At 53.2% G+C, this 22259-nt stretch overlaps 1 protein-coding gene across 18 annotated transcripts in view; it reads left to right on the forward strand.

Annotated features, from left to right (window-relative positions):
• Positions 1-22259, forward strand: part of CACNA1G (calcium voltage-gated channel subunit alpha1 G) — a 132814-nt gene that overhangs the window by 54696 nt on the left and 55859 nt on the right. For 10 of the 18 annotated variants that reach the window (XM_040530108.1, XM_040530113.1, XM_040530111.1 and 7 more), the window contains exons 11-19: positions 10266-10417; positions 10950-11135; positions 12235-12349; positions 12842-12997; positions 16774-16842; positions 17699-17725; positions 19588-19681; positions 20280-20464; positions 20604-21050. In XM_040530108.1, coding sequence (XP_040386042.1) covers positions 10266-10417; positions 10950-11135; positions 12235-12349; positions 12842-12997; positions 16774-16842; positions 17699-17725; positions 19588-19681; positions 20280-20464; positions 20604-21050 — 1431 coding nt within the window. The remainder of the gene's footprint in view (positions 1-10265; positions 10418-10949; positions 11136-12234; positions 12350-12841; positions 12998-16773; positions 16843-17698; positions 17726-19587; positions 19682-20279; positions 20465-20603; positions 21051-22259) is intronic. The other 8 variants (XM_040530110.1, XM_040530117.1, XM_040530114.1 and 5 more) reach the window with 2 other exon arrangements.

Raw genomic sequence — 22259 nt, forward strand, 5'->3', positions numbered from 1 at the left:
CTTCAGACAGGGTGCTCGCTGACTTTTGCTCAGCATCAGGTTGCTTCCACGAGGCTCCTGCGTGCTCTGAGTGCCTGGCCAGGCTCGGCTGTGCACCCTGGGGCACTGCCTGTCCTCCCCGTGCCCCCCAGCTCTGCCCCTGAGGGGTGCAGAGGGAGGAAAGCAGAGGCACGAGGTGCACGCAGTGCTCAGCGCGTGGCCGCTGCTGCTGCTGGGCAGCACTGTGAAATTTTCCATCAGGGAAACGACAACCAGATTGCTGGGGATTATTAATGTGACTGCTAAAGAGCTTGTTTTTCTACGGAGATGAAGCAAAATGCAGGTAGCGACTATTAGCTTTGGGTAGAGAAATATAAAGGTGATTTAAGGGTAGGCTCCGGGGGATTCTAAATACACTGCTGAACCAATTGACTGATTCGCCTTAGGGAAGCTGAGACTCTGCAACGCTGCGGGTTCAAACGGCTAGGGCTTTGCAAAAGCTTGTTCTGCCACAGAGCAGGAGGGAAATGTGCTGCTAAAGCAGAGGGTTTGTGTGCTGCTTTCCCCCCCAGCCCTGGCTGCGAGCCAGGCTGCGCTCCACAATGTGCTGCTTTCTGTTTCTTAAAGTCCTTCCTCGCAGTGAAAAGCGAAGGCTTAGCACAAGGCGTGATGTTGGACTCCTGAGCAGGGGAAAGAATTCGATGCGGGCTTCCTTAAGGAAGGGCTTGGGGTTTTGTTTTTGTTTTTAAAATCTGGTTCGCATTGAGCTGCCTGGCTGTGCCGATTTTCCTTGTCTGAACTCGCGTGGTATGAACTATACCCTACATATTCGTTTGTTTAAATAGCGCTTGAGTTTCAGCCACCGTCTCTGTGGTGTTGCACCATTGTTAGCGAGACAGAGGCAAGATCCCAGCCAGAGGGTCCTCCAAAGCCACAATGGCTGGAGCTCGTGGGGACTTGGATCTAGGCTGGGCCAAAACTCTGGGGTCTGTAAAGGAAGAGGAAACTGTTTCAGGCCTCTAGGACCCTTTTGTTCATTTTGGGAAAGCAAATTGGAGAGGTGACGAGGGCGAATGGCTTTTTGGGACAGCACCCAAGGAGAGAAGCACATAACCCACGGGAGGCTGTTCTGCATGGGGGAAGAGGCCGTGCTGACATTCATGAGCTCACGGTGGTATCTGAGGCTTAATTCCTCGTGGGTCGTGCTGCAGGCGCCGCGGTACAGCTGACGTACAGTTGTCACCAGGAACGTCATGATCTAATAGCTGCTGCGCCATGAAAATACCAGCCATCTGTGCCAGAGGAAAGCCTGCTGGCAAAATGGATTAAAGCACCTATTTATGTAAACAGGAGAGGCTGGAGAACGTGGCAGCCTCCCTAATCGGCGGCGGTGGGCGTTAAATTCTCAGGTCTCCAGGATGATGGAGAGAGGAAGGGGCAGAAGGGTCAGTACCTGCAGCTGCGCTGGAAAACCTGCCAGCGTGGAGGAGCTACGGGTTCAAGCATCTGTAATGGTCACCCAAACAGCATTTGCGTGCTTGTGCTTCTGCCTGAATTCAGCGTGAAGGAAAGACGGGAGCTGAAAGTTATTACCTGCCTGGAAGCCTGTGGACCTCAGGATTTGCTTTGGGTCTTAAGCCAAGGCTGAGTGAAGGAATGCATAAAATGCTTGTAGCAGGGCAGAGACTCAAGACTGAGCTTGGCTCAACCACTGGGGTTATTTTGTAGAGGTCTGAGCAGCCTCAGCAGCATCCTCAGCCCCTGCATGGGGCGGGAGGGTGAGAGCCCCCAGCCTGGGGGTCTGTGCCTCCTGGCACGACTGGGAGAGATGGAGCTGCCAGCATGGGGACAGTGCTGTGCCTGCTCCCGTCCCCTTTTTATTGCATTCCCTGTGCTCTGCTCCTGCCCCAGACTCATTAATTGCTGCTCCAGATAACAAGTCGGAGATCAGGGATAAAAGTCATTTCCTGAGTGACTTGCTGGTTCCGTTTTGTGTGTGCTGCCTGGAGGAACGAGGGTGCTCTGGGCATCAGAGGCACTTTTCTCCCAGGACTGGGTGCTCAGGAGCACCCAAGCCAAGCCAAACATGCTGCAGCTGGACGCGGGAGTGGTGGCGGAGGGCAGCTGCAGAGTTGTTGGGCACAGGGAGGTGGCTCCTTGGACATCTGTGCATGCCAAAACGAGATTTTAACAAGTGCTCATCCACCTCCTTAGCCCTGTGCTTTGGCTGGTCTGCACCCACTTAATAGCTAGCCTGACTTTCTTACTTTGAAGTTTGTAGTTTGACGATTCCCCCTATAAATCTGATTCGTTAGGCTTTGATGCAGAAAGGCCCGTGTGCATGTGCACGCATCCCTCTAAATCAAGGAGAAGTCAAGGAGCCCTTCCCCGGATGGCCTCTGCCTGCTCCAAGGAGCCGAGGGGGTCCCATGTTCAGGCACGTTTTCCTTCCTCGAGATAGCTCCACTTCCCCTTTGGTGCATATCCCATTTCTCTATTTAACTCCATTACACATCTCTCCAGCCCTGTGCCAGCTCATCTCAGCCAAGTGATCAGCGCCTTGGCAGCGCAGCGAGGCTTTCCCTCCCTCGGAGCCCGCTGTCTCTGCCCAGGGCTGGGCTTGCAGCTAGCCTCAACTCAATTTTTCAGTGCTACAGCTGCACAGGGCACTCAGACTGTAGGAAAACAAGGTGCCCTATAGATTTGCACGTGTTATATTCAATTAGCTCCCGCTTCAGCAGAAATTACTCTTATTAACGGTTTGTTGTTGGAGACTGGGGGAGTCAAATCAATGCTAATGGAAGTCATCAGAGCTGTTAATCACCAGGATCACTGACTTCAAAACCGGCTCTCCGTTTGTTATTGGGGGTAATTCCTTTTGTGGACCTCAGGGGTTCTTCCGCTCCTTGGCATTTTGAAGGGTTTATGAGGTCTTGTAGGAACTTGTGTCTGTTAATTGAGTGGCTCACCAAGCTCCTTCAGGGCACCGTGCAAAACGCGGTGGTGCCACAGTCCTCACATCTGCTAAAAACGGGGCCCTGCCCATAAAGCAGGCTTTATCCTGGTTTTGGAGATTGCATCCTTTCAAAATTACAGGAGCTTTCGTGCAGTGGGAAAATGAATGATATATATATTTTTTTTAATCAGGCAATTCAGCTCTCTGCATGCTTTAGGGATAAACCTATGTGGATTCCTTGACATCCACTGAAGTTTTCTTCAGCTCTGTGGATGGGGAGCTCGAAGTGTCAATCCTCTCCGGTCAATTTTGCTCAGAGGCTGGGAACGCTCGGGCTGCCTTAGATCGTATCATTACAGCTGTTGTTTCAGCTGCCAGCGGCACCCTTGTCTTATCTCTGTTCTGGCAGCGCCGGGAAGAGACTGCGGCTCGGCGAAATGGCAAAATGATGTGTGCTCCAGAGACCTGCTTGGTGCCCGTGCCGATGACAAGTCGCTGCTCCCCGCAGACAGTCGGGCCTTTCTCACTGCTCCGACTTTGATTATTGAGGTTGTTCCCCGAGCCTGAAAAAAAAAAGGGGGGGGGGGGTGTTGGAAACAGTGCCCCACGGCCGCCCGTGTCCTTGCAGAGCCCCTCGTGCCCACTCGGCCCCCGCTCCTGTCTCCCCACCAGGTTTCAGCTCTTTGTTATAGCGGGGTTTCTGCTGATGTTAGGACTCTACCAGCTTTCCCCCATGGACGCCTGTCAGCATTAGAGATAGCGTTACCGGCACCAGAAACCCAGTTTCAGCAGAACTGGGCAGGAGCTGTACAGACAGCCTTTTCCTTTCTTTTCCTTCCTTTTTCCTCTCTCCCCTTGGTACCTCTCAAGTACTAATGGGGAGATAAGTTTGGAACTTGGTTTAGATTAACGAGAAATAGAGGGCTTTAAATCTCAAGTACTTACAAGGTGTGACCAAGTGGAAATGCAGCTTTTGTTCAGCTTAAGCTCCTTCAAAACCTGGGCGGAGGGATGAGCCGGTTCATGTTTTTCTTGCATTTTCTGGGATAATATTCATCTGGAAATCTCAAGCTGGAAGAGATAAGGAGTTCAAGCGAGAATATCTGCTCTGTCTCCAGAGATGGGTGTGGAGAGCACAGCCTGGGGTGTGCAGGGGGGGAGCCGGGTCTGTGGCCCTGTCAGGCTCCTGGACAGGGCACGGGCTCTGTGGGGTCCCCACCGCACCCCTGGTGATGGGTGCGAGGGGACAAGGCCCCATGTGGGGACATGGCCATGACACCCAGCCCCTGCTTGCCCTGGGTCGGGTGGGAAGGGGCACTGTGAGCTGCAGGGAAGGGACAAGGAGGAGGTGAGGTGGTGCAGGGGGTCCCTGTGGTGCAGGCAGCTCAGATTTCCTCAAAATGGAAGCTGCCTGCTTCCTTTTCGTACTGTATTCCTTGCTGTGGCGTGAAATATTCAGTCCCCATTCAGCCTCCAACAGAATTCTCCTTTCCCATGCTGTGATGGGATGAAACTGGGCTTGTTTGATTGCCTGTCAGTCGTTCCCATGTAACAAACATCTCTAAATCCTGGACATCACAGGTCCCTTCCCTGGAGCTGGGGGCTGGAGCCGGGAGGGATGGAGACAAGCAGGAGAGGTCCGTGGCCACGAGCGGTGACAAACCCAGGGGCTGAGACTGTGCTGAGGAGCTGAGCAAAAGCTCTGCCATCCTGCTTTTTGAGTCATTTTCCAGGGGGAACTTTTTCATTTAGACCGGTTTGGCATAGGATCCGTAGGGAAAGCATCGCGGCACGGCAGGCTCTGGTTGAGCGCGGCGCAGGTTGGCGCGGCCGGACCAGGACAACAGCTAAAGCCCAAATCCTTCCAGGGAGCCTCAAAGACAATGAATGTCACAGCTGAAAATATCCACGGATCCAGCTTCTATTTATAAAATAGCAAGCGGGCCTGCAGCTGAGAGGAGTGGCGCTTACTGGGGGGCCTTGAAGTGGATTTAGGGCGGCCAGAGCTCAGCGGGGGCTGCCAGCTCCAAATGCTGGGGAATCGGGCACGGCAGAGGGCAAGGGAAGGGTGCCTCAGGCTGCTAGCTCTCTCTGCTTCTCTTCATCTGAATTCCTTGCATTTTGCCCCAGGAATTAGGGTCTTGCTCCTGCCTGGAAGTGGACTCAGTGTGTAGGTCTGTGCCCGCGCAGAGGGTGGAGAGGATCCTGATGGGAGGCATCAGGCTGAGAAGCGGGTAGAGTCGCGTGTTTGCGTGACCCGTGTGATTTTTCTTATGTGTATATATATATATATTAAAAATCTGCAAGTGATGAGTCAGGAAAATGTTGTTGGTGTTTCCTGGGAAATAGCTGAGGTCGTTATTTTCTTTCTGTGGTATTTTGCTTTAGTTGCCATGGAAATGCTTTCAGAAGGGTTTTATTCTGCAGTCCTTTGAATGGCTTCGAAGTTTTCCTGCTGGTCTGGATCTGCTCACAGCAGCAGTGCCTTGGGCTCAGAGGGGACCTGCCCCCTGCCTGGTCACCCCACGCATCCCTTTGTGCTGTGGCAGGACAGAAGGCTTTTTGTCTCGTGTTTGTGGTACAGGGGAAAGCCCCCTGTTACCTAGGTGGAAATCCAGCCCATCCCTTCTGCCATTGGAAACCTTGCTCAAGAACTTTTATTTAGTTTAAAAAAGGAAAAAAAAAAAAAGAGAAAGTAAAACACCAAAGTAATGTATTGTAGCTTATATCTGAGTGCTGAAAAAGGGGAAGGTGCTGGCTGAGCTCTGAGACACCCCTTGAGGTGTATCATTCAGCATCTGGAAGCATTGTCCCTCGTCTCCCCTTAGCTCAGCCGTGCCCTGCGGAGCCGGGGCACCCTCAAGCCACCATGAATTACTCATTGGCTCTGCTGCTTGTGGCAATGGGGGGGTCGGGGGGGGCTCTGGGTGCTCCCCGCAGCCTGCATGGGGGCGGAGAGGTGAACGGGATAAATGGCTTCCGCTGGTGGAGCCGAAATGTGGGTAAGCCCTCCAAGTCCCAAGGTCTCCAGCCCTTCTCGCCCCTCCTGCACCCCAGCCTCCTCCCCGCCGCGCTTGTTTGCTATGCGGCGATTATGAGAGGTGCCACGCTGTCCTCTCCCACGGTGTGTGCTGCCAGAGCTCGTCAGTGTGCTCTTGGGTACATCAACAAATCGACACTGCACAGGCACAGAGCTAACAGGGGATGATTTATCCAGGGCACCACGTCTGTGTGTCCAGCGGGGTGAGATGTCCTGGAGATGAAATTCAGTGTTTATGGGGAGGACTTGTGGGAAGAGCTGGTGTTCCACGCCATGCCTGAGGTGTGCTTGGATCTTGTTCTTTCTGGGTGCTGTTCATTTAATCATAGGATGCTTTCCTTTTAATTAGTCACTGCTGCTACTGATGAGGAAATTAGCAGGCTCTTCTCTTAATGGAAAGTGTGACTCCAGCAGATGCGCTGTGATGGAGCGGTGTGAGGGAGGCTTTCTGCGGCACAAAGCTGGGCGATTTGCACCTTGAGTGTGCGGACACACGTGGGGCCATGGTTCCCTGCAACACAAAACAAACCCAGACGGGTTCCTTCTTCCATAAACATCACTTAGTGAAAGGATCGATGCTGCTTACCTCCCTGCCTGGTGGATCCTGCAGGGAAGATGCTGCAGGCTGCTTCCTCCAGCCCCTGGAGCCGTCCGTGCTGGGTGTCCCTGGCTCGCTCAGGTGTGTTACATCCAGAGCTGGTCAGTCCTGGTTTGATGAGACAGCTAGTGCCAGATAATGGGAAGTTATCAAAACTGAAGCTGGTTGTAGGAGGGGAGCCCTTTCAATGAACTCGCTTCCAAAAAAAAAAAAAAATTATTGAAATATGTTGTCTGAGATATTTGAAACATCCATTTGAACATTTGGGGAACAAAAACCTCGTGTTCTTCAAGCTGACTTATTTCTATTTTTTAATTTCAGATGATTTACAGTACAGAGCAAATGGATAAGGGAATAGGGACTGAAACGGGGGGAAGGCTTGCAGAAATTTGGAGACGCAGTGTTTCAGTTTGGATATGCAGGGTTTCAGTTCCCCACATCTGAAACTCCTCTGTCTTGGTTCGGATCAGGTGACAGTTTTAATTCCCACGGGATGAAGAAGCCGCTTCCCTGCAGTATTTTAATGATGTCTAAGGAAAGATGCCTGAAGCACATTTTTGATTTCTCTAAGGCAGGAGCATCTCCTAAACAGCCTTGTTATCTGTGTGTGTCTGCAGCTCCCCGGGAATCCCGCAGTGGGGGCTCTCGGAAGCGCCCCCGGGGCCTGAAGCCCTGCTGCCAGCCGGGACGTGCGTCCCCTGCGGCAGGTCCGCAGCCTCAGCCCGCTTCCATCTGCAGAAATAATTCCCATGCGTGTGAAAGCAGCACTTGTGGCCAGGGCCTGGGCGAGCGCCCCAAGGGCTGGCAGCGGTGACGTGTCCCTGGGAAGGGACCCAGAGCCGAGCAGGGACCTGGGAGCTGTGCTCTGGGGACTCCCCTGCTGGGAACCACCACGAAACCCCTCGAGTAACTCATGTCGCCCCCGCCCGCTGCTCGGGGACCTGCTGCTTCCCAGGACAAAGTAATTCCACGGCCCCAGAGCGCTTGGAGCAGCCGCTCCCCCCTTGCCTCTCCCCTGCTATGGCAGCACCGGGCTGCCCTGGGGCTGTGCCTTGTCTCCGGCCCCAAGGGAGAAGTCTTCCCTTCCCGTTCCAACCTCTCTTGGCCATTAATCTCGGATTTTGGTTATTCTCAGCTCTGTTTCAGGAGATCCCACTCCTCGTTTTTGTTGTGTGCACCCTATGTCTCCAATGTTAATATCCTTTTCCTGCAAGGGCAGTAGGAGTGCATGGAGGAGGAGCAGGGTTCAGGTGTTTTTTTGGGGGAAAATGCAGCAGGAGATGGGGCTGCCAGGGTGCAGGATGCTGAGCAGTAGCGGGGCACTGTGGGGGCCTGTCCCCTCTGTGGATGGCACCACGGGGACATTCATGACCCCACAGTGGGACTCAGTGCTGCGGGCCTGGCTGTGGCCACCAGCTGATTTTGGCCCCTTCTGGTTTCCAAAACGGTTGGGAGAAACTGTCCTTCCAGACCTGGCAAGGCGCTGCCTGTGCTTTCCCTGGGCACAAAGGACAACGTCTCCGCTTCTGGGGAAAGCAGAGCCCTCTCTGTCCTCGAGCTGTGCTGGTCCCTGAGGAGACCACGCGATTCCCACCCACGGCTTCCCAGAACTCGTCCCCTTTCACCTCTCTGAGCGGAGGCTGAGGTCCTGACCCTGCTGGGAGGGCAGCAGCCAGCAGCAGTGGCCCCAATGGCTGCGGGCACCCCGATGCCACGAGCTGCAAGCTCTGCTCTCCCTGCTCCGACACTGATGGGTTCGGAGGCTGTGCCAGGAGCTCCGTGGTGCCCTGGGTGGCACCAGCTTCCGTGCCTGGTTAGCGGTGCCAAAGGGTGAGAAGGAAAGCCTCCAGGAACCTGCTGCTTTTCCCAACAGCATTGCTGCAGTAATGAGAGCAGCACCGGGGCACTGGGGCACTTCTGAATGAGTTGGTGTTTTTTTTTGTGACTAATGTAGACTTTTAGCTATTTGGAATTGTCCTGAGGGGCGACTCGACGTACAGGTTCTTGGCCTGTTTGTGACTTTGTGTCTGAGTGCTCCCGGAGGTATACGCTGTTAAAGCAGCGCTGTGTTTAATATCAGGAGCATTTGTACTTCAGCTCTAGATCACGTCAGGTGTGTGCTTGGAAAGCTCTGGCCAAGGGATCTGCTCATCTGCTCCTCCACAAGCGTGTATGAGACACAGGAAGCATTCCAGTTCTCCCCCCCACTGTCCCCCCCCCTCTTTTTTTTTTTTCAGTTACTTTTTCTTTTTGATGCTGCCATTTCCTGCTTTGCTACCTTGGCACCACTGCTTTGTTATCACAGGCTCCCACCGGAATCAGTGCAGGTCCCTGGGGATTACACCGGCGTGCTGAGACAACAGCAGTCTGGTTTGGGTCTCCATCTTCCATCACACTGGGCTTGGAGGAATTGAGCTAAAAGGGCTTGGCCTCGGTGCTGAGACATTGACGTGCAGAAACAAAGAAAGGGAGTTAAAAGTCCATGTGGGTTTAACTGTCTATTTGCCAGTAAAGCTTTGGTTACTGGGGTTTCTCAGGCCTCCGAACCGTGGCTGATGATGCTGTGAGCAAGGTGGTGACCCTGTCCCCAGCCACCTCCTGCTGCTCCCATGCTGCTGGGTTGGGGTTGGGTTTGGGACAGCTCGTGCCGCCCCGTGGCCAGGTGTTGGCAGCTCCTGGCATGCTGTAGGAAGTTTTTTTTTGCTGCTGTTGGCCATAAAAGTGTTTCATGGAAGTGGTGGGTGCAGTCAGTATCCCACCCATGTACATCACACCTTGGCTTCTGCGCCTGGTGCAGCCGCCCTAAACCCGTGCATCATGAAATTGGGGCTGTGCATTGGGGTTACACGGGGAGAAGGGCTCTGCTGCTGCAGGTTCTGCTCCGGCCTTTCCTGTCGATGAAGAGTCTGATCGTGAACAGACTACACCGTCGGTTTTTGTCTTCTGCCATATGTTTACCAATAATGCTCGCCCACCCGCCGGGGAAAGCGCAGCGCTCGGTGTCTGCAGGCATTGTTAAGGAACCCTCTGCGAAATATGCTAGAAAAACATGAAAGGTATTAATTTAGGTCTAAGATTACGAGAAGTCTGTTTTCGTTGTGTTTTTTGTTGTTTGTGTTTTTTCATACCTCTATTTTTAGATTGCCATTCTGAAATGCCAGGATTGTGCCCTTTTTGCAGGAGAGGAATTCAGGGCTTGCTGATAATGAGGTTTTATTGAGATGTTTCAGGTATGACACCTAATGTTTCTGCTCTTGAAAATTTGAGCTCAAATCTTTTGATGAGACACTAAATAAAAAGGCAGGCTTGAAATGCTATTTACGTGAGAACCATCCAAGTTTCCTTTCTGTCGAAGGAGAATTGGAGGATATGAAAACGTTGAGGCTCGGTGCGTGATGCTCTGATGTAAACCTCCCGTGGTGGTGCTAAAGCTCTGCTTAACGTGAAGTCCACGTCTGGATTTACTTCCCCAGCTTACAACAGACATATAAAACTTAAATACTTGAATGGCATTTTTTTTGCTCTCTCCTGGGCTTTCAGCGAGCTGTTGCCACGTCCTCCTTATGCTGTTTCCATCAGTGTCTCTACCCGTTCCGTGGGCTGATGTATTTCAGGTGTAAGTGTGCACGTGCCTAACAAACGGAGCGGTCGGAGCTGCTGATCTTGTCCCTTTCCTCCCCTTCCTTCCCTAGCCAGAGGAGCTTACCAATGCCCTGGAGATCAGCAACATCGTCTTCACGAGCCTCTTTGCCCTGGAGATGCTGCTGAAAGTCCTCGTTTACGGTCCCTTCGGCTACATTAAGAATCCATACAACATCTTTGATGGGATCATCGTGGTGATTAGGTACACAACAAGAGCTTGCTTTATGTGTGTTTCCCCTCATTTGACTGGTTCATTAAAACAGAAAATAATGGAGAGTGGGCATAAATACCTTCCTATGTCAATTTTGTAAATTAATGCACTAAGATACAATTACTAATATACGTCTTGGGGTTATTTTATGGCCATTTTAGAGAGAAGCCTGCACAGAAAGCTATCCGTCCTGATGTCCTGGGAAGTCTAGCATCCAAGTGGCACAACCAGTGCCCAATTAAGTAGCTGTCTGGCTTTTGACACAAGCAAAGGCTGTAATTGCATCTGCAGCTGCTGATTTGCAGGCGTGATTTTGACACTCTGGTAGGGCTCTGCTCCTTGCGAGCCTGGACGGCGTCCAGACCGCAGGAGGCATTGGCAGCTCCTCTCTGCCCGGGGCCGGCTTCCCGCTTCCCATCCTTCTTCCCTCTGAGTTTCTCCCTCTCCTTTGCTTCCTCTCCTCTGTGGCTTTGCATTGGGCATTGCCTTCTCATCCCACATTGGCCTTTTTTTCCCTTCTCAGCGTGTGGGAGATTGTGGGCCAGCAGGGCGGGGGCCTCTCTGTCCTGCGGACCTTTCGGCTCATGCGAGTGCTGAAGCTGGTCCGCTTCATGCCCGCCCTCCAGCGCCAGCTCGTCGTCCTCATGAAGACCATGGACAACGTGGCCACCTTCTGCATGTTGCTGATGCTCTTCATCTTCATATTTAGGTGGGTGTTGGGTGAGAGACATGGATCCCTGGTCCTGTGGTTGCTCTGGGTGCTCAGGGGTCCCTACCAGGGCTTGTCTGAGCGAGCAGCCCCATTTCAGTCCAGTGCTGGCTTGCTGGCTAATTCCTCTTAACTCTGGCCAATTGAGACGTCTGTCTTTGCAAGACGATTTGCAAGGAAAATCTTTCGGTTGGAGGATTCCTTGACATACCCCCAGGACAGCAGTCCTGTTACTTACAGATGAGCAGAAAACCAGGTGCTAAAAATACTGCCAAGGAGAAGGGCAGCGTTCCTAAAATACAGCCAGCTGTGCTGGTGCTCGTGCTCCAGCCTGGCCTCTGTGCAGAAGTGAGGATCTGCAGTGGGGATGTTAGAAAAAAAGCTTGGTGTGACCCTGAATTTTTGGGTTTTGGTCTAGATTTCACAAAGAGCCTGGCCCTTGTAGCAGCTGCTTCTCCTGCAACCCGAGGGCTGACAAAAGCCTGTCCTTTCATGGAGCAATGTTCCTTTCCCCAGTGAGACACTTTGCTCGAAACACCGTTTGCTGCCGTGGTGCTGAGCAGAGCTGTGAATAATTTGATTATTCAGGTTACTGGCCAAGAGCAGGGGAAAACAAATTATTCTTTTAGCATCAGTCTGAAATGAAAGGTATTCTGTTTTCTTGTCAGAATCGGGAAAGATGTTGTGGGTCCCTTGATAGGTTTCATTGAGGCATTTCACAGGAACCCTTTTTGTCTTCCTAATTCAATTTAAGCCTGTTTTGCTGAAAATGTGTCATTGCAAAACAGAAAGTCAAAACATTTTGTTTAGAAAATGTTGAAACAGAATGTTTTGACTTAAAAAAAAAAAAAAAAAAAAAGAAGGAAAAGAAGGATCAGGCATGCTTTTTGGCTGAAACCATGTGACAGGTCTGACCCAAATTCACAGTCTGTTTGCATGATCTTGAGGTATGTTTTTCAGTGAATGACTGATTCATCTTAAAAAAAAAAAAAAAATCAATAAAATGTTGCCTGGCTGAAGTCAGGAGGCACAGTCAGCCCTGCCGTGTGGCTGCTCCTCACCGCTGGCCCCCGTTCAGCCCATGCGCTCTGCCTTGCAGCATCCTGGGGATGCACCTCTTCGGCTGCAAGTTTGCCTCTGAGCGAGACGGCGACACGCTGCCCGACAGGAAGAATTTCGACTCCCTGCTCTGGGCCATCGTCACCGTTTTCCAGGTACAAACCAGAAAGCACCCAGCTCGTGTGCGTTTTGGGGCTGCGGGGGCTGGGGATGCTTTCCATGGCATCTGACAGAGCTTAGCGAAACTCCTTGCCACAGCAGGGAGAGGACCTTACACCACGAGGGAGGGGACAGAGGGGGTTTCAGGCCGTATTAGCAGATAAATCAGAAGGCTAAAGAGGAGAAACCCCAAGGCAGGAGTTGCACGGACATGCCCCTTGGTGTGGGGTGGAGCCAGGGAGCGTGGGGGACGGTAGCTCCTCCAGCTCAGGAGATGGTTTGGGGCACGTTTGTCTTCCAGAGGACTTGTCTTCTGGGCAAGCAGAAGTGTGAGCCCTCTTGCTGAAGAAGCACTGAGCTGTGCTGAAATAACGACTGTGGTTATAGCTATGGGTGGCAACCCAGAAGTGGTGTGCCTGTCTGTGTCAGCGGACACCCAGCGCACTGTTCTCTGGTGTCTCCATGTTCCTGATACATTTCCTCTGCAGATTTTGACCCAGGAAGACTGGAACAAGGTCCTCTACAACGGCATGGCATCTACCTCCTCCTGGGCTGCTCTCTACTTCATTGCTCTCATGACGTTTGGGAATTATGTTCTCTTTAACCTGCTGGTGGCCATCCTGGTGGAGGGTTTCCAGACAGAGGTAATGTCCTCACGCTCGTGCCTTCTCTGTCTTTTAAAGTTTTCAGGGCCTCCAGACCAGACCCAGGAATTTTGATTTCTGAAATGGGCAGCAATACATCTACAGCAGTGGTACATGAAAAGAAGTGGGGAAAATATAAGGTCTTTTCTTTTTTTCCCTTCTTTTTCCTTAGTTAGGGTACAATTTAATACAGCAAGCCCTTTAAGTGAAGGGCTTAAATGAAAGGCATTGTTAGTGTTAATGCAGGAGGGAGAATTCAGCGGTGAGTCAGGCACTGCGGATGGGATAACTGCTATGACTCTGAAATGCTTCTTGCCGTGCTTGTGAGCTAGATTAAAACCCCTCCTAAAAACTTATGCAGGCTGCCGGGAGATTAGTCTGATTGCCTATTTGATGGTCTGTGCTGATGGAGCTCCTCTCATCCCCAGCACTGCAGTGCTCTCCCCAGTTTAACTTGAATGGGTCTTCATCCCTGCCAGCTGGGAACCTCCACAGGGCAGCTGTGGGCTTCCGTGAAGGGCAGGGGGGGTGGTAGCTTTGAGCTGCACATTTTCCCCCAATACTGTTCAGCTGGGAACGAGCGAGCATGTCGGCCAGTCCCCAGCGTGGGGACCTGCCATGCCCACTGCCCTGCAGGGGTTGTCCAACTGCTGAGATGGTCGGTGGGAGCAAGGAGATTTTGCACCCTACCTGGGGTTTAGGGAGGGATATATACCCTAAAACCATCCACTGGAATCTGCTTGTATGGGCTGTGCTTCTACGCATTATCTTTGCTTTTTATTAAGCATGCTGGGGTGACTGAATATTATTTAAGATTTGTTGCTTATCATCCTATCCTACTAGTTTATGAAGGGCTATGCACAGAACCGTATTTATTTTTATTATTATTTTTTTTTGCAGTGCAGTTTAGAGTTACGTTAATGGGGTCATACCAGGAGAAGATAGCTAGAAGATTTTTTTTCTCTTTTTCTGTATCGTCTCTCTCTGTGTTGGTGCTTTCCTGTTTAATTGTTATTGCTGTAGCTGTTGCTTTCTGTAACTCCCTCCCTGCCATTCAGCCGAAGGGAAGGTCACTGCCAGGTTCTCCTCAATAGCTCGATGTTCCTTTGCCCGAGTGAGAAGAGGTAAAATCTCCTTGTCTGCTTGCGGAGTGGTGACGGCTTCGAAACCCACCCTTTGCTCAGGCTAGCAAATTGATTCTCCAAAGGTCACCCAAGTGGAGGAGCCCCCTCGGCCCCCACGTCTCGCTGGCCAGGGCTCAGCCTTGCAGTGCAGTGTCCCCTTTTCTGCCCCCCAAGTCCTCAAGGGCGGTGACACCCTCAGCCGGCGCCAGCTCTGCAACCTGGCCCCACACTACGAGCATCCCTGAGCTCGCCCGCAGCACGCTCCCACCCGCACACCCCACATGCCCGTGGCGCTGGGCAGCAATTTCTCACGCTTGCTTTGCGGCCAGCTGGTCCCGCGGCACGGCTCGCTGTAAGGTCATGCCCTGCCTTAATGCTCTGTGATTTTCTTCCTCCAGCCATGTCCTTAAGGTTATGTCTTCCTCGCGCTGCTACCAAGAGGCGAGCACAGGTCGCTGGGACCAGGACCCAGCGCAGCCTCCGAAGCCCAGACCCCTCTCTGCCTTTCGGGGCTAATTCTGCCTAACCACGGCAATTTCGATGGGCTTGCACCCGATTTGTGTAATCTGCAATTCTGCTTACAGTGCTGTTTGATGTCTCAGCCTTTAGGATGGCGTTTTAGTAATTACCTTCCTTCCATGTCCTTGTTATCCTGAGCTCTCAGCGCTCCCCCAGTAAATGGAAACGTGATAAAGACAAACCTCGGCCGAAGCCGAGCTCTCCGCAGCAGACGGGGAGCGAGCACATGCCGAGGCCAGGAGCCTGAGGTCACCGCGGTGGGAGCCAGCACTGCCGCAGCAGACGGACCCTTGCCCGCCAGCTCCAGCCTCACAGCTTTGTGTTTATTCAGCTTTGCTCCTCCAACACATCTCATTCTGGTTTTTGCTAGCAAGCGCACAAAGGCTCCTCTCCGAAGCAAAATTAACAGAGAGATCATCACTCGCTGTAAACAAACCCCTGCATCTCTCTCCAGTGGTTGCACTCAGCCCTTCTCCTGAGTTAGGTGTTTTTCCATACTCCTTCAGCTGTCTGGGCTGAAACTCAATCCCAGGGCTGCTGCCTTTATCTTCCCGGTCCTTGACTGCCTTCCCTCAATCTGCGAGCACCTCGTTAATTTTAGTGCATGGCTTTGCAGCCCCAGTTGCTAGGCAGCAGATGTATATAAGCAGTTGGGAAACAAAAAGGACCTGTTCCAAACTTTGAATATGGAGCAATATATTTTGCAGCGTTGAGTTTCTTTCCCTTTCTTTTCTCTCTTTTTTTTTTTTTTTTGATAACCTGCTTCTCTCGTGCAAGAGGTACACGCAGGACTTTATGCAATGCGGTTATTTTTGGACGCGCACTCTCTGATTTAACTTGGGTCTGGCGTTCGTGCAGGGAAGGTGAGCAGGGGACTCTGTTTGATGGAGCTGCTAATTTGAAATCGCTGCCTGAACTCTCAGGTCCCTGCCCTTGGGATTTCTCTCTTCGAAGCAAACAATGACTCCTCTTTGTCAGACATAAAGCTCCTCTCCCGAGGGACTTCCTGACAATATTATCTCCAAAGCGTGTTCTTCCATTGGCGATCCTCCCAGTCTCGTGTTCCCTTGTCCTCCCTCACTCCTGGCTCTGGCTCTCCCCCTGACTTGTGCCCCCCCTGGGGCCACCCCCAGCATGCCCACTGACCCTGCCAGGAAAGATGCTGCCTGCGCTCTGTGTGTAGCAGCAGGAAACAGGGCTTTGACTTCTGAAGAAGACGACTTCTTCATTTTCCCTTTGTAGAGATTTTTGGATGGTGTTTTTGTTGCATCCTTTTGCATTCCTATCAGCTTTGTCAGGATTGTCCTTGTGAAAGAAAAGTGTCTCCGAGTTTTCTTTCGATGGCTAGTCCATACCTGTCTCTTTCTTATAACCACAGACTTTAAATCAAGTGTCCATCGCGTGGCTTGCAAGACACTGTTCTCCCACCCAGACCGCCAAATTGATCAGTCTTAAACTCTTCATCCCAGCCTGGAGCAGGGCAAAATGGCATTGCCACATAGAGGAGCAGTTAAGGAGGGGGTACCCTATGCCTCCTGGTGCCCCACACCATGCGCCCAGGGCTGTGCCTCCTTCCCCAAGTGCTGCTGGGGCCGACGGCAAGCAGAATGGTGCAAATATCTCCAAACGGGCCAGGAAATACTGATTTCTGGCACTGTGAAGAGGTGCTGGAGGTATTTTACCTGGCTGTAAGAGGAATGATATTGTGTTAATCAAACATTCATTAAAAGCCTCCATTGCTGCTTAATGACAGCATAATAAATAGAGATCCCATTATGCAGCTGCAAAAAGGAAAAAAAAAATCGTGTTTTCAATAATTAGCTGGTGTTTCATTAGCACAATTATCACTTAGGAGCTGAATCAAGCTCTCTGTTTGAAACACTTAATTTAAAGGTAAGGCTGGCCTCTTTGGAGGGCTGTGCTCCACCTGAGGTCTTCCACCCTCTCCCCGCAGAGCCGGCTCTCCGTCGCGGCCGCACGCTGCCCTTCTCCTTCCCCACCTCTCCTCGTTTTTATCCCGATTGATTGATCGATTTTTTTGACTCCCTGCTCCGTTCTGCTGTTGAAAGTGTGAAAATTGAACCCCCCCTTCCCCTTCCTTCCCCCCCCCCCCCGCCCCCGTTTCTCCTTCAGGAGATCTCCAAGCGAGAAGACGCGAGCGGGCAGCTGAGCTGTATTCAGCTGCCTGTCAACCCGGCGGCGGTACGTACGCCCACGCATGAGCCCACCTGTGCCCCCCGTGGTTGTGTCCCTTGTGGTGCCTGGTCACCCTTCCCATCATAGTAGCTGTCGTGCTTTTGGGGGTTGTCGGGCTGGTGTCGTTCCTTTCTTTTTGTCGTCCTCATTGTCAAGTCAATCTTGGTTATGAGTCCTGTCCTTCTCTGGGGGAGCCGCAGGAACGAAGGTGGGTGCTTTGGGGTGGCTGATGGGGCTCCAGCCCCAGCTCTCGCCGACCCCTTTGTGCAGCCCTAAAATGGGGTAGGCTCTCCCATGGGGCTTGCAGCAGCTTGGTCCGAAGTGTGCTCACAGCCCGGTCACAGCTGTGGAGGTGTGGGTGGTGATGCTGGGAGCAGCTCCTGGCACCCAAGGGACCTGGAATCCGTCCCCTGAGTGCACGGCTGTGGGTGCAGGAGCCCCACGCTCTGCAGGATGAGGTGGGATGGAGGCAGCCACCGCTGGAAGATGCTCTGGGGTGTCCAGGGAAGGTTGGCTGTGATGTGGGGTCCCGGCGAGACTCCCCCACACATGGAGCAGGTCGGGATGAGCGGGTGGCAAAGGGCTGCAGCAAGCCGCACATCTCCCAAGTGCCGTGTGCCCCGAGCCTCGCTCGTCTGCCGACCTCATCTTTCTCTTCACCACCCCCTTCCCTTTCTGCCCTCTCTAAGACATCTGGCTTTAACTCCAGCACAAAAGCCCTTTTCCATCATATCCAAATGCACTCTGTCACCGCGGGTACACGCTGCCTTAGCCGCGGTGCCGCGGGGTCCTTCTCGATGTACCCTTGTTTTCCCGAAAGGCTTGTAACTCCCTCTTCTCTCCTAACCCCTTTTCTATCCAGAAAGGCAAACTGGGAGTGCAAGAACAGGTAACGGGCAGCAGCCCCGGGTGCGGTGCTTGCCACAGCGTGCTGGGGCTGGCGCTTGCTGGTTCGCAGGGGACGCTTCTGCCCCCCCGCTGTGGGGTTTGGTGCTGGGGGGAGTCCCCTGTGGCTCCGCTTCCCCACCTCGGCACACATCTTGTTGTGCACCCTAAAACTTTCCTCCGGGCTGTCGAAGAGCACTCCAGGAATATGAATTACGTCGGATTTTTTTCCCATTATTTATTCATCTTTAATAACCCATTAGGGAGAAGTGAGTAATTCCTGGCAGGTCCCCGGAGCTGCGGAGCCGGCGGCGGGAGCGTCCCTGCAGCCAGCTGGAGCCCGCGCTCGCTGGAGCCAGACAGCCCCGAATCCAGCGAGGTTCGGGCCAGCCTGGCTTCACGGCCCTCTCTCGCAAGGTGCATTCCTGACCTTTCCTGCTTCCTGCAGGGCGGGCTTCCCTGAATAGCACAGAAGTTCTGAGTGCTCAGGAGGGGAAGAGAAGAGCCAGCTCTTCGCATCACACTCTCTTTTGCTTTAAGACTGTGTCTGAGAGTGTCCAGCCTTCCTGGAAAAGAAACAAAAAGAAAACAAAGCAAAAAAAAAAAACACCCTAACTGTTTAGCAAACCAGCTGGGGAGCAGCAGAGCTTACCCCTCCAGAGTCTGCCCTAACCAAGAGGTGCACAGCACTGGACCTGGTGTCGGAGGCCATTCCCCCTTCGGACCCATGCTGCTGTGCTTTCCTCCAGGCTGGAGCCCCTCTGCCTTTCTCTCACCAGGAACCCAAGCACCAAACCTCCACAGGGGCTCCCGGGGTGCAGCTTGGCCTTGGGGTGGGGTTTCTGGGGCTCCTGGTTTCTCCCAGCTGAAGTAAGGGTCTGCTTGGCTTCTCATCCTGGCACCCTGCATCCCTTCCCTGCCCTCCTCCCTCCTGATGTGCCTCACGCCAGGGTCTGGTGCCCTTTGCCAGAATGTCTGAGCGTTTTCAGCCCCAAATCCCTCTCTGTTGGATGGGCATCATTCTGGCAAGCACCTTTTCCTGCCGGATGGGTCCTGACTATACCACACCCTAAGCACCTTTCTGCAGTGCCAATGGACAGAACCGTGCAGGGAGGTCCCTAAGCGGGTCTGTGCCACGAGACTGAGCAAGAGCCCAGGCACCACGCTGCGAGAAATGGTAAACCTTGTCCCTCCCCTCCTGAGGACAGGCCCGTGTCCTCAGCAGCTCTCAGGATTTGAAAAGAGGCAGTGGAATTTGTGTAAATCCCCCAAACTTCTGCTTCTGCTGTATTGCAGCTGGAGGGTGCGTGGCCACCCAGGGGCAGCTGTTACCAGGTACCTCTTGGAGCCTCTTCCATCAGCTGCGTGGGACAGTCAGGGTCCCTCGTGTCCCTTCTGAATCTTCACTTGTTTTGTCGAAGCATCGCTAGAAAGAGCCATGTGAATGCCCATGCACAGGGAGTTTTAAGCTATGCTACAGAAATTGAGAGAGATGAGTAGGGTCAATTTTTGTCCCGAAGTTGCTTGTCAGATTCCTTCCCTCATATCCACCCAGTGTATGATTCCAGCAGCACAAAAAATAAGCAATGCTTTCTGGAGGTGTTTTTTTTTTCTTTTTTTTTTCCCCTGATCCTTTTCTGAGGTTGCGTTTGGAATCAGAGGCAGCCTGTCTTCCTGGTAGGAGGTTAATTAGTCTGTGGTATAAATATGTGCATGCCTCATTTTGTGAAAGGTGGTGTTGCATCATGGTACAAAACGTGGTGGATCCGTAGGTGTGTTGTTGGCAGTGGGAATCCATTTGTCGGAGGGGTGTCCGTGTGGTGCAGCCCTCCATCCTCCCTGCTGAAGCGCTCTGCTTTGCTCCAGGGTGACGCTTCCAAGTCCGACTCGGAGGGCGATCTCTTCCCCCGCAGCCTGGAAGAGGAGGCCGGACTGAAGAAGAACTTGTCAAACCCAGCCTGTGAGTAGCAGCCCCGGGACGCCCGTCCCTGCTGCAGAAACCCTGCTCTACTGCAAAAGCCATGTGTCCTGGATGGGGAGAGCCCTCCTGGGGAGGACGCATTCATCCCGGCCTGCAGCAGGCTTGTGTTGTGGGGTTGGAGGGCAAGTTGCAAAGGGAGATGCGATGGCATTCAGGCACATGTTCTTGCTGCTGGGCACGAGGTCTGGGTGTTTGAAGCATCCCTGCAGGGGCACAAGTGGAGGAGCCCCCCGGGGGAGCGAGGAAGGAGGAGGATGGAGAGGAGAGAGGGAGCCCAGCATGGGCACAGGTCTCCAGGGGAGGAGCTGGCAGGGCTCAGTTGAAGGGTTAAGGGGCAGCAGATAACAGATTTGCTCCCCTTTCTCATCAGTGCCTGATCCCATTCCTAACTTACATCCCGCTCTTTCCCTGCCATGTTGGAGGAAGGCTCTCGGCTCTCCAGATGGCTTTTTGGTCCCCATCCTCCCGACACTTGGAGGAGAAACACCTCCCATGCAGCTGCTCCTCCTGCCCAAGAGGAGGCTGTGAGCATGCCCCAGGATCAGGGGGGCACCTAAACACCACTTGTGTCTTACAGTGATGGCCCTGAGCGACCACCCAGAGCTGAAGAAGAGCCTCACCCCGCCGCTCATCATCCACACCGCTGCCACGCCGATGCCCATGCCCAAGAGCGCCGTGTTCAGCGAGGCCGCACAGGGCTACGAGTCGCGCCGGGCCAGCGGCGTCTCCGTGGACCCCGCCACCTACGAGCTCAAGTCCCCGGTAGGGACCTGAGCATCCTGTGGATGCTCCACGGGCACCCGCCGGGCTCACGGGGCTGTTTCGTGTGCCTGAGCCATGTGGGGACAGCCCAACACAGGTGGGTGGCATGGTGCTGATTCTGTCCCCATCCTTCCTGCAGCCCAGTGCCCGCAGCTCCCCGCACAGCCCCTGGGGCGCCGGCAGCAGCTGGACCAGCCGCCGCTCCAGCTGGAACAGCATCGGCCGGGCGCCCAGCCTCAAGCGGCGGGGCCAGAGCGGCGAGCGCAGATCCCTGCTTTCTGGAGAGGGGAAGGAGAGCTCGGAGGATGGGGAGAGCTCGGACGAGGAGCGCTCCAGCCGGGCCGGCAGCTTCAATGGGTCCTTACCTCATCGCATGGAGTCGCTGGAGACAAAAGGCTCCTTCGACCTCCAGGACACCCTGCAGGTGCCTTCCCTGTACCGGACCAGCAGCATGCACAGCAGTCGCACCTCCGCCTCCGAGCACCAGGACTGCAACGGGAAAACCTCTCCAGGCCTGCTGGTACACCAGCTCCACCTGGACGACCCCCGGCAGGACTGCGATGACGGCGATGATGAAGGCAACATGGTAAGGAAGTGCCAAGTGCTTGCTTTTGGCTTTTTTTGCTCGACCGAGTGCTATCTGTACCTGTCTTAAGAGCATGCTGGTGGGTACAAAACTATGGCCACTGCAAGAGCTGGGTGTCACCACCAGCCCAGGCTGAGGGGCACCAGCAGAGCACCGGGAGCAATGGAGGCTGTGAATAGTGCCAGAAGAAGGGCAGGCGTTATGTTAAGTGTTTCGGTACTGTATCAGATAGCTCTGGATGGAGGTAACAGGTTCCAGGAAAAGGTGCGGCTCAAAGGCTATCGTGACAGTACATGCCCCCATCATGGCAGTGTGTGCCCCCGTCCCTGCAGGTATTTAAGAGACATGTGGAGGTGGCCCTGAGGGATGTGGTTTAGTGACTGCACTCGGCATGCCAGGCTGGTGGCTGGACTTGGTGACCTCGAAGGTCTTTTCCAACCTAGATGATTCTAAAATTTTATTCTAAGATTGTATGCTTTTCTGTTCTTATTTTTTTTATTATATTCAATAAGTAAATTTCCCTGCTCCCCAGCCATTGTTTGGCTTTCAGCTCCCACACACAGGAGCAGACAATTTCTGTTGACATCAACAGGCAATGCGAGGGCAGGGCTTGGCCCACGAGTCCCACGGAGGCATTAGTCCCGTAGAGACAGTGGTAATTTCAAAGGCTTTGCATTAATTTCAATATGAAGAGGCATTAGTCCAATAAGTGTCTCTTTTTCAGCGGCCTGAAAAGTGCCATTTAGGAAACGTTAGCTAAAAGCATGGCAGCGGGAGAAGAAAAATCAGCTGTAATTTTGAGCTGATTAGAGCGCCAGATAGTAGAGAGGCATCTCCAGCTTTGCATATTCTCTGCATCCGCACTTCCAAATCAAGGCACGTAATTTGCCACGTGCTGCTGCTGCCCAAAATCGTGTAAATGCCACCGGGACTGGGGGGTTTCAGAAACTCCAGCAGCGGGAGGGGAAGAGTGGGACAGCACAGATGGAGGACACCCACAGTCCTGACCCCAGCATGTGCATGGGGATGTCCTCAGGACAGGGGCATTTTGGGGTGTTTTCAGTTGTTTCCAGGTTCTCTCCTTGTTTCAGCTCACCTTGTTGTTGGCTTTAAAGATGTGCTGGTCTGGTGGGTCATTTGGGGGATTGCTCGGTTTGTGCCGGGTGAAGCTGAGGGGTTTTAGGTACAGCCACGAAATGGTAATTGGGG

Source organism: Cygnus olor, chromosome 18 (assembly GCF_009769625.2).
Source record: "Cygnus olor isolate bCygOlo1 chromosome 18, bCygOlo1.pri.v2, whole genome shotgun sequence".
Taxonomy (NCBI): domain Eukaryota; kingdom Metazoa; phylum Chordata; class Aves; order Anseriformes; family Anatidae; genus Cygnus; species Cygnus olor.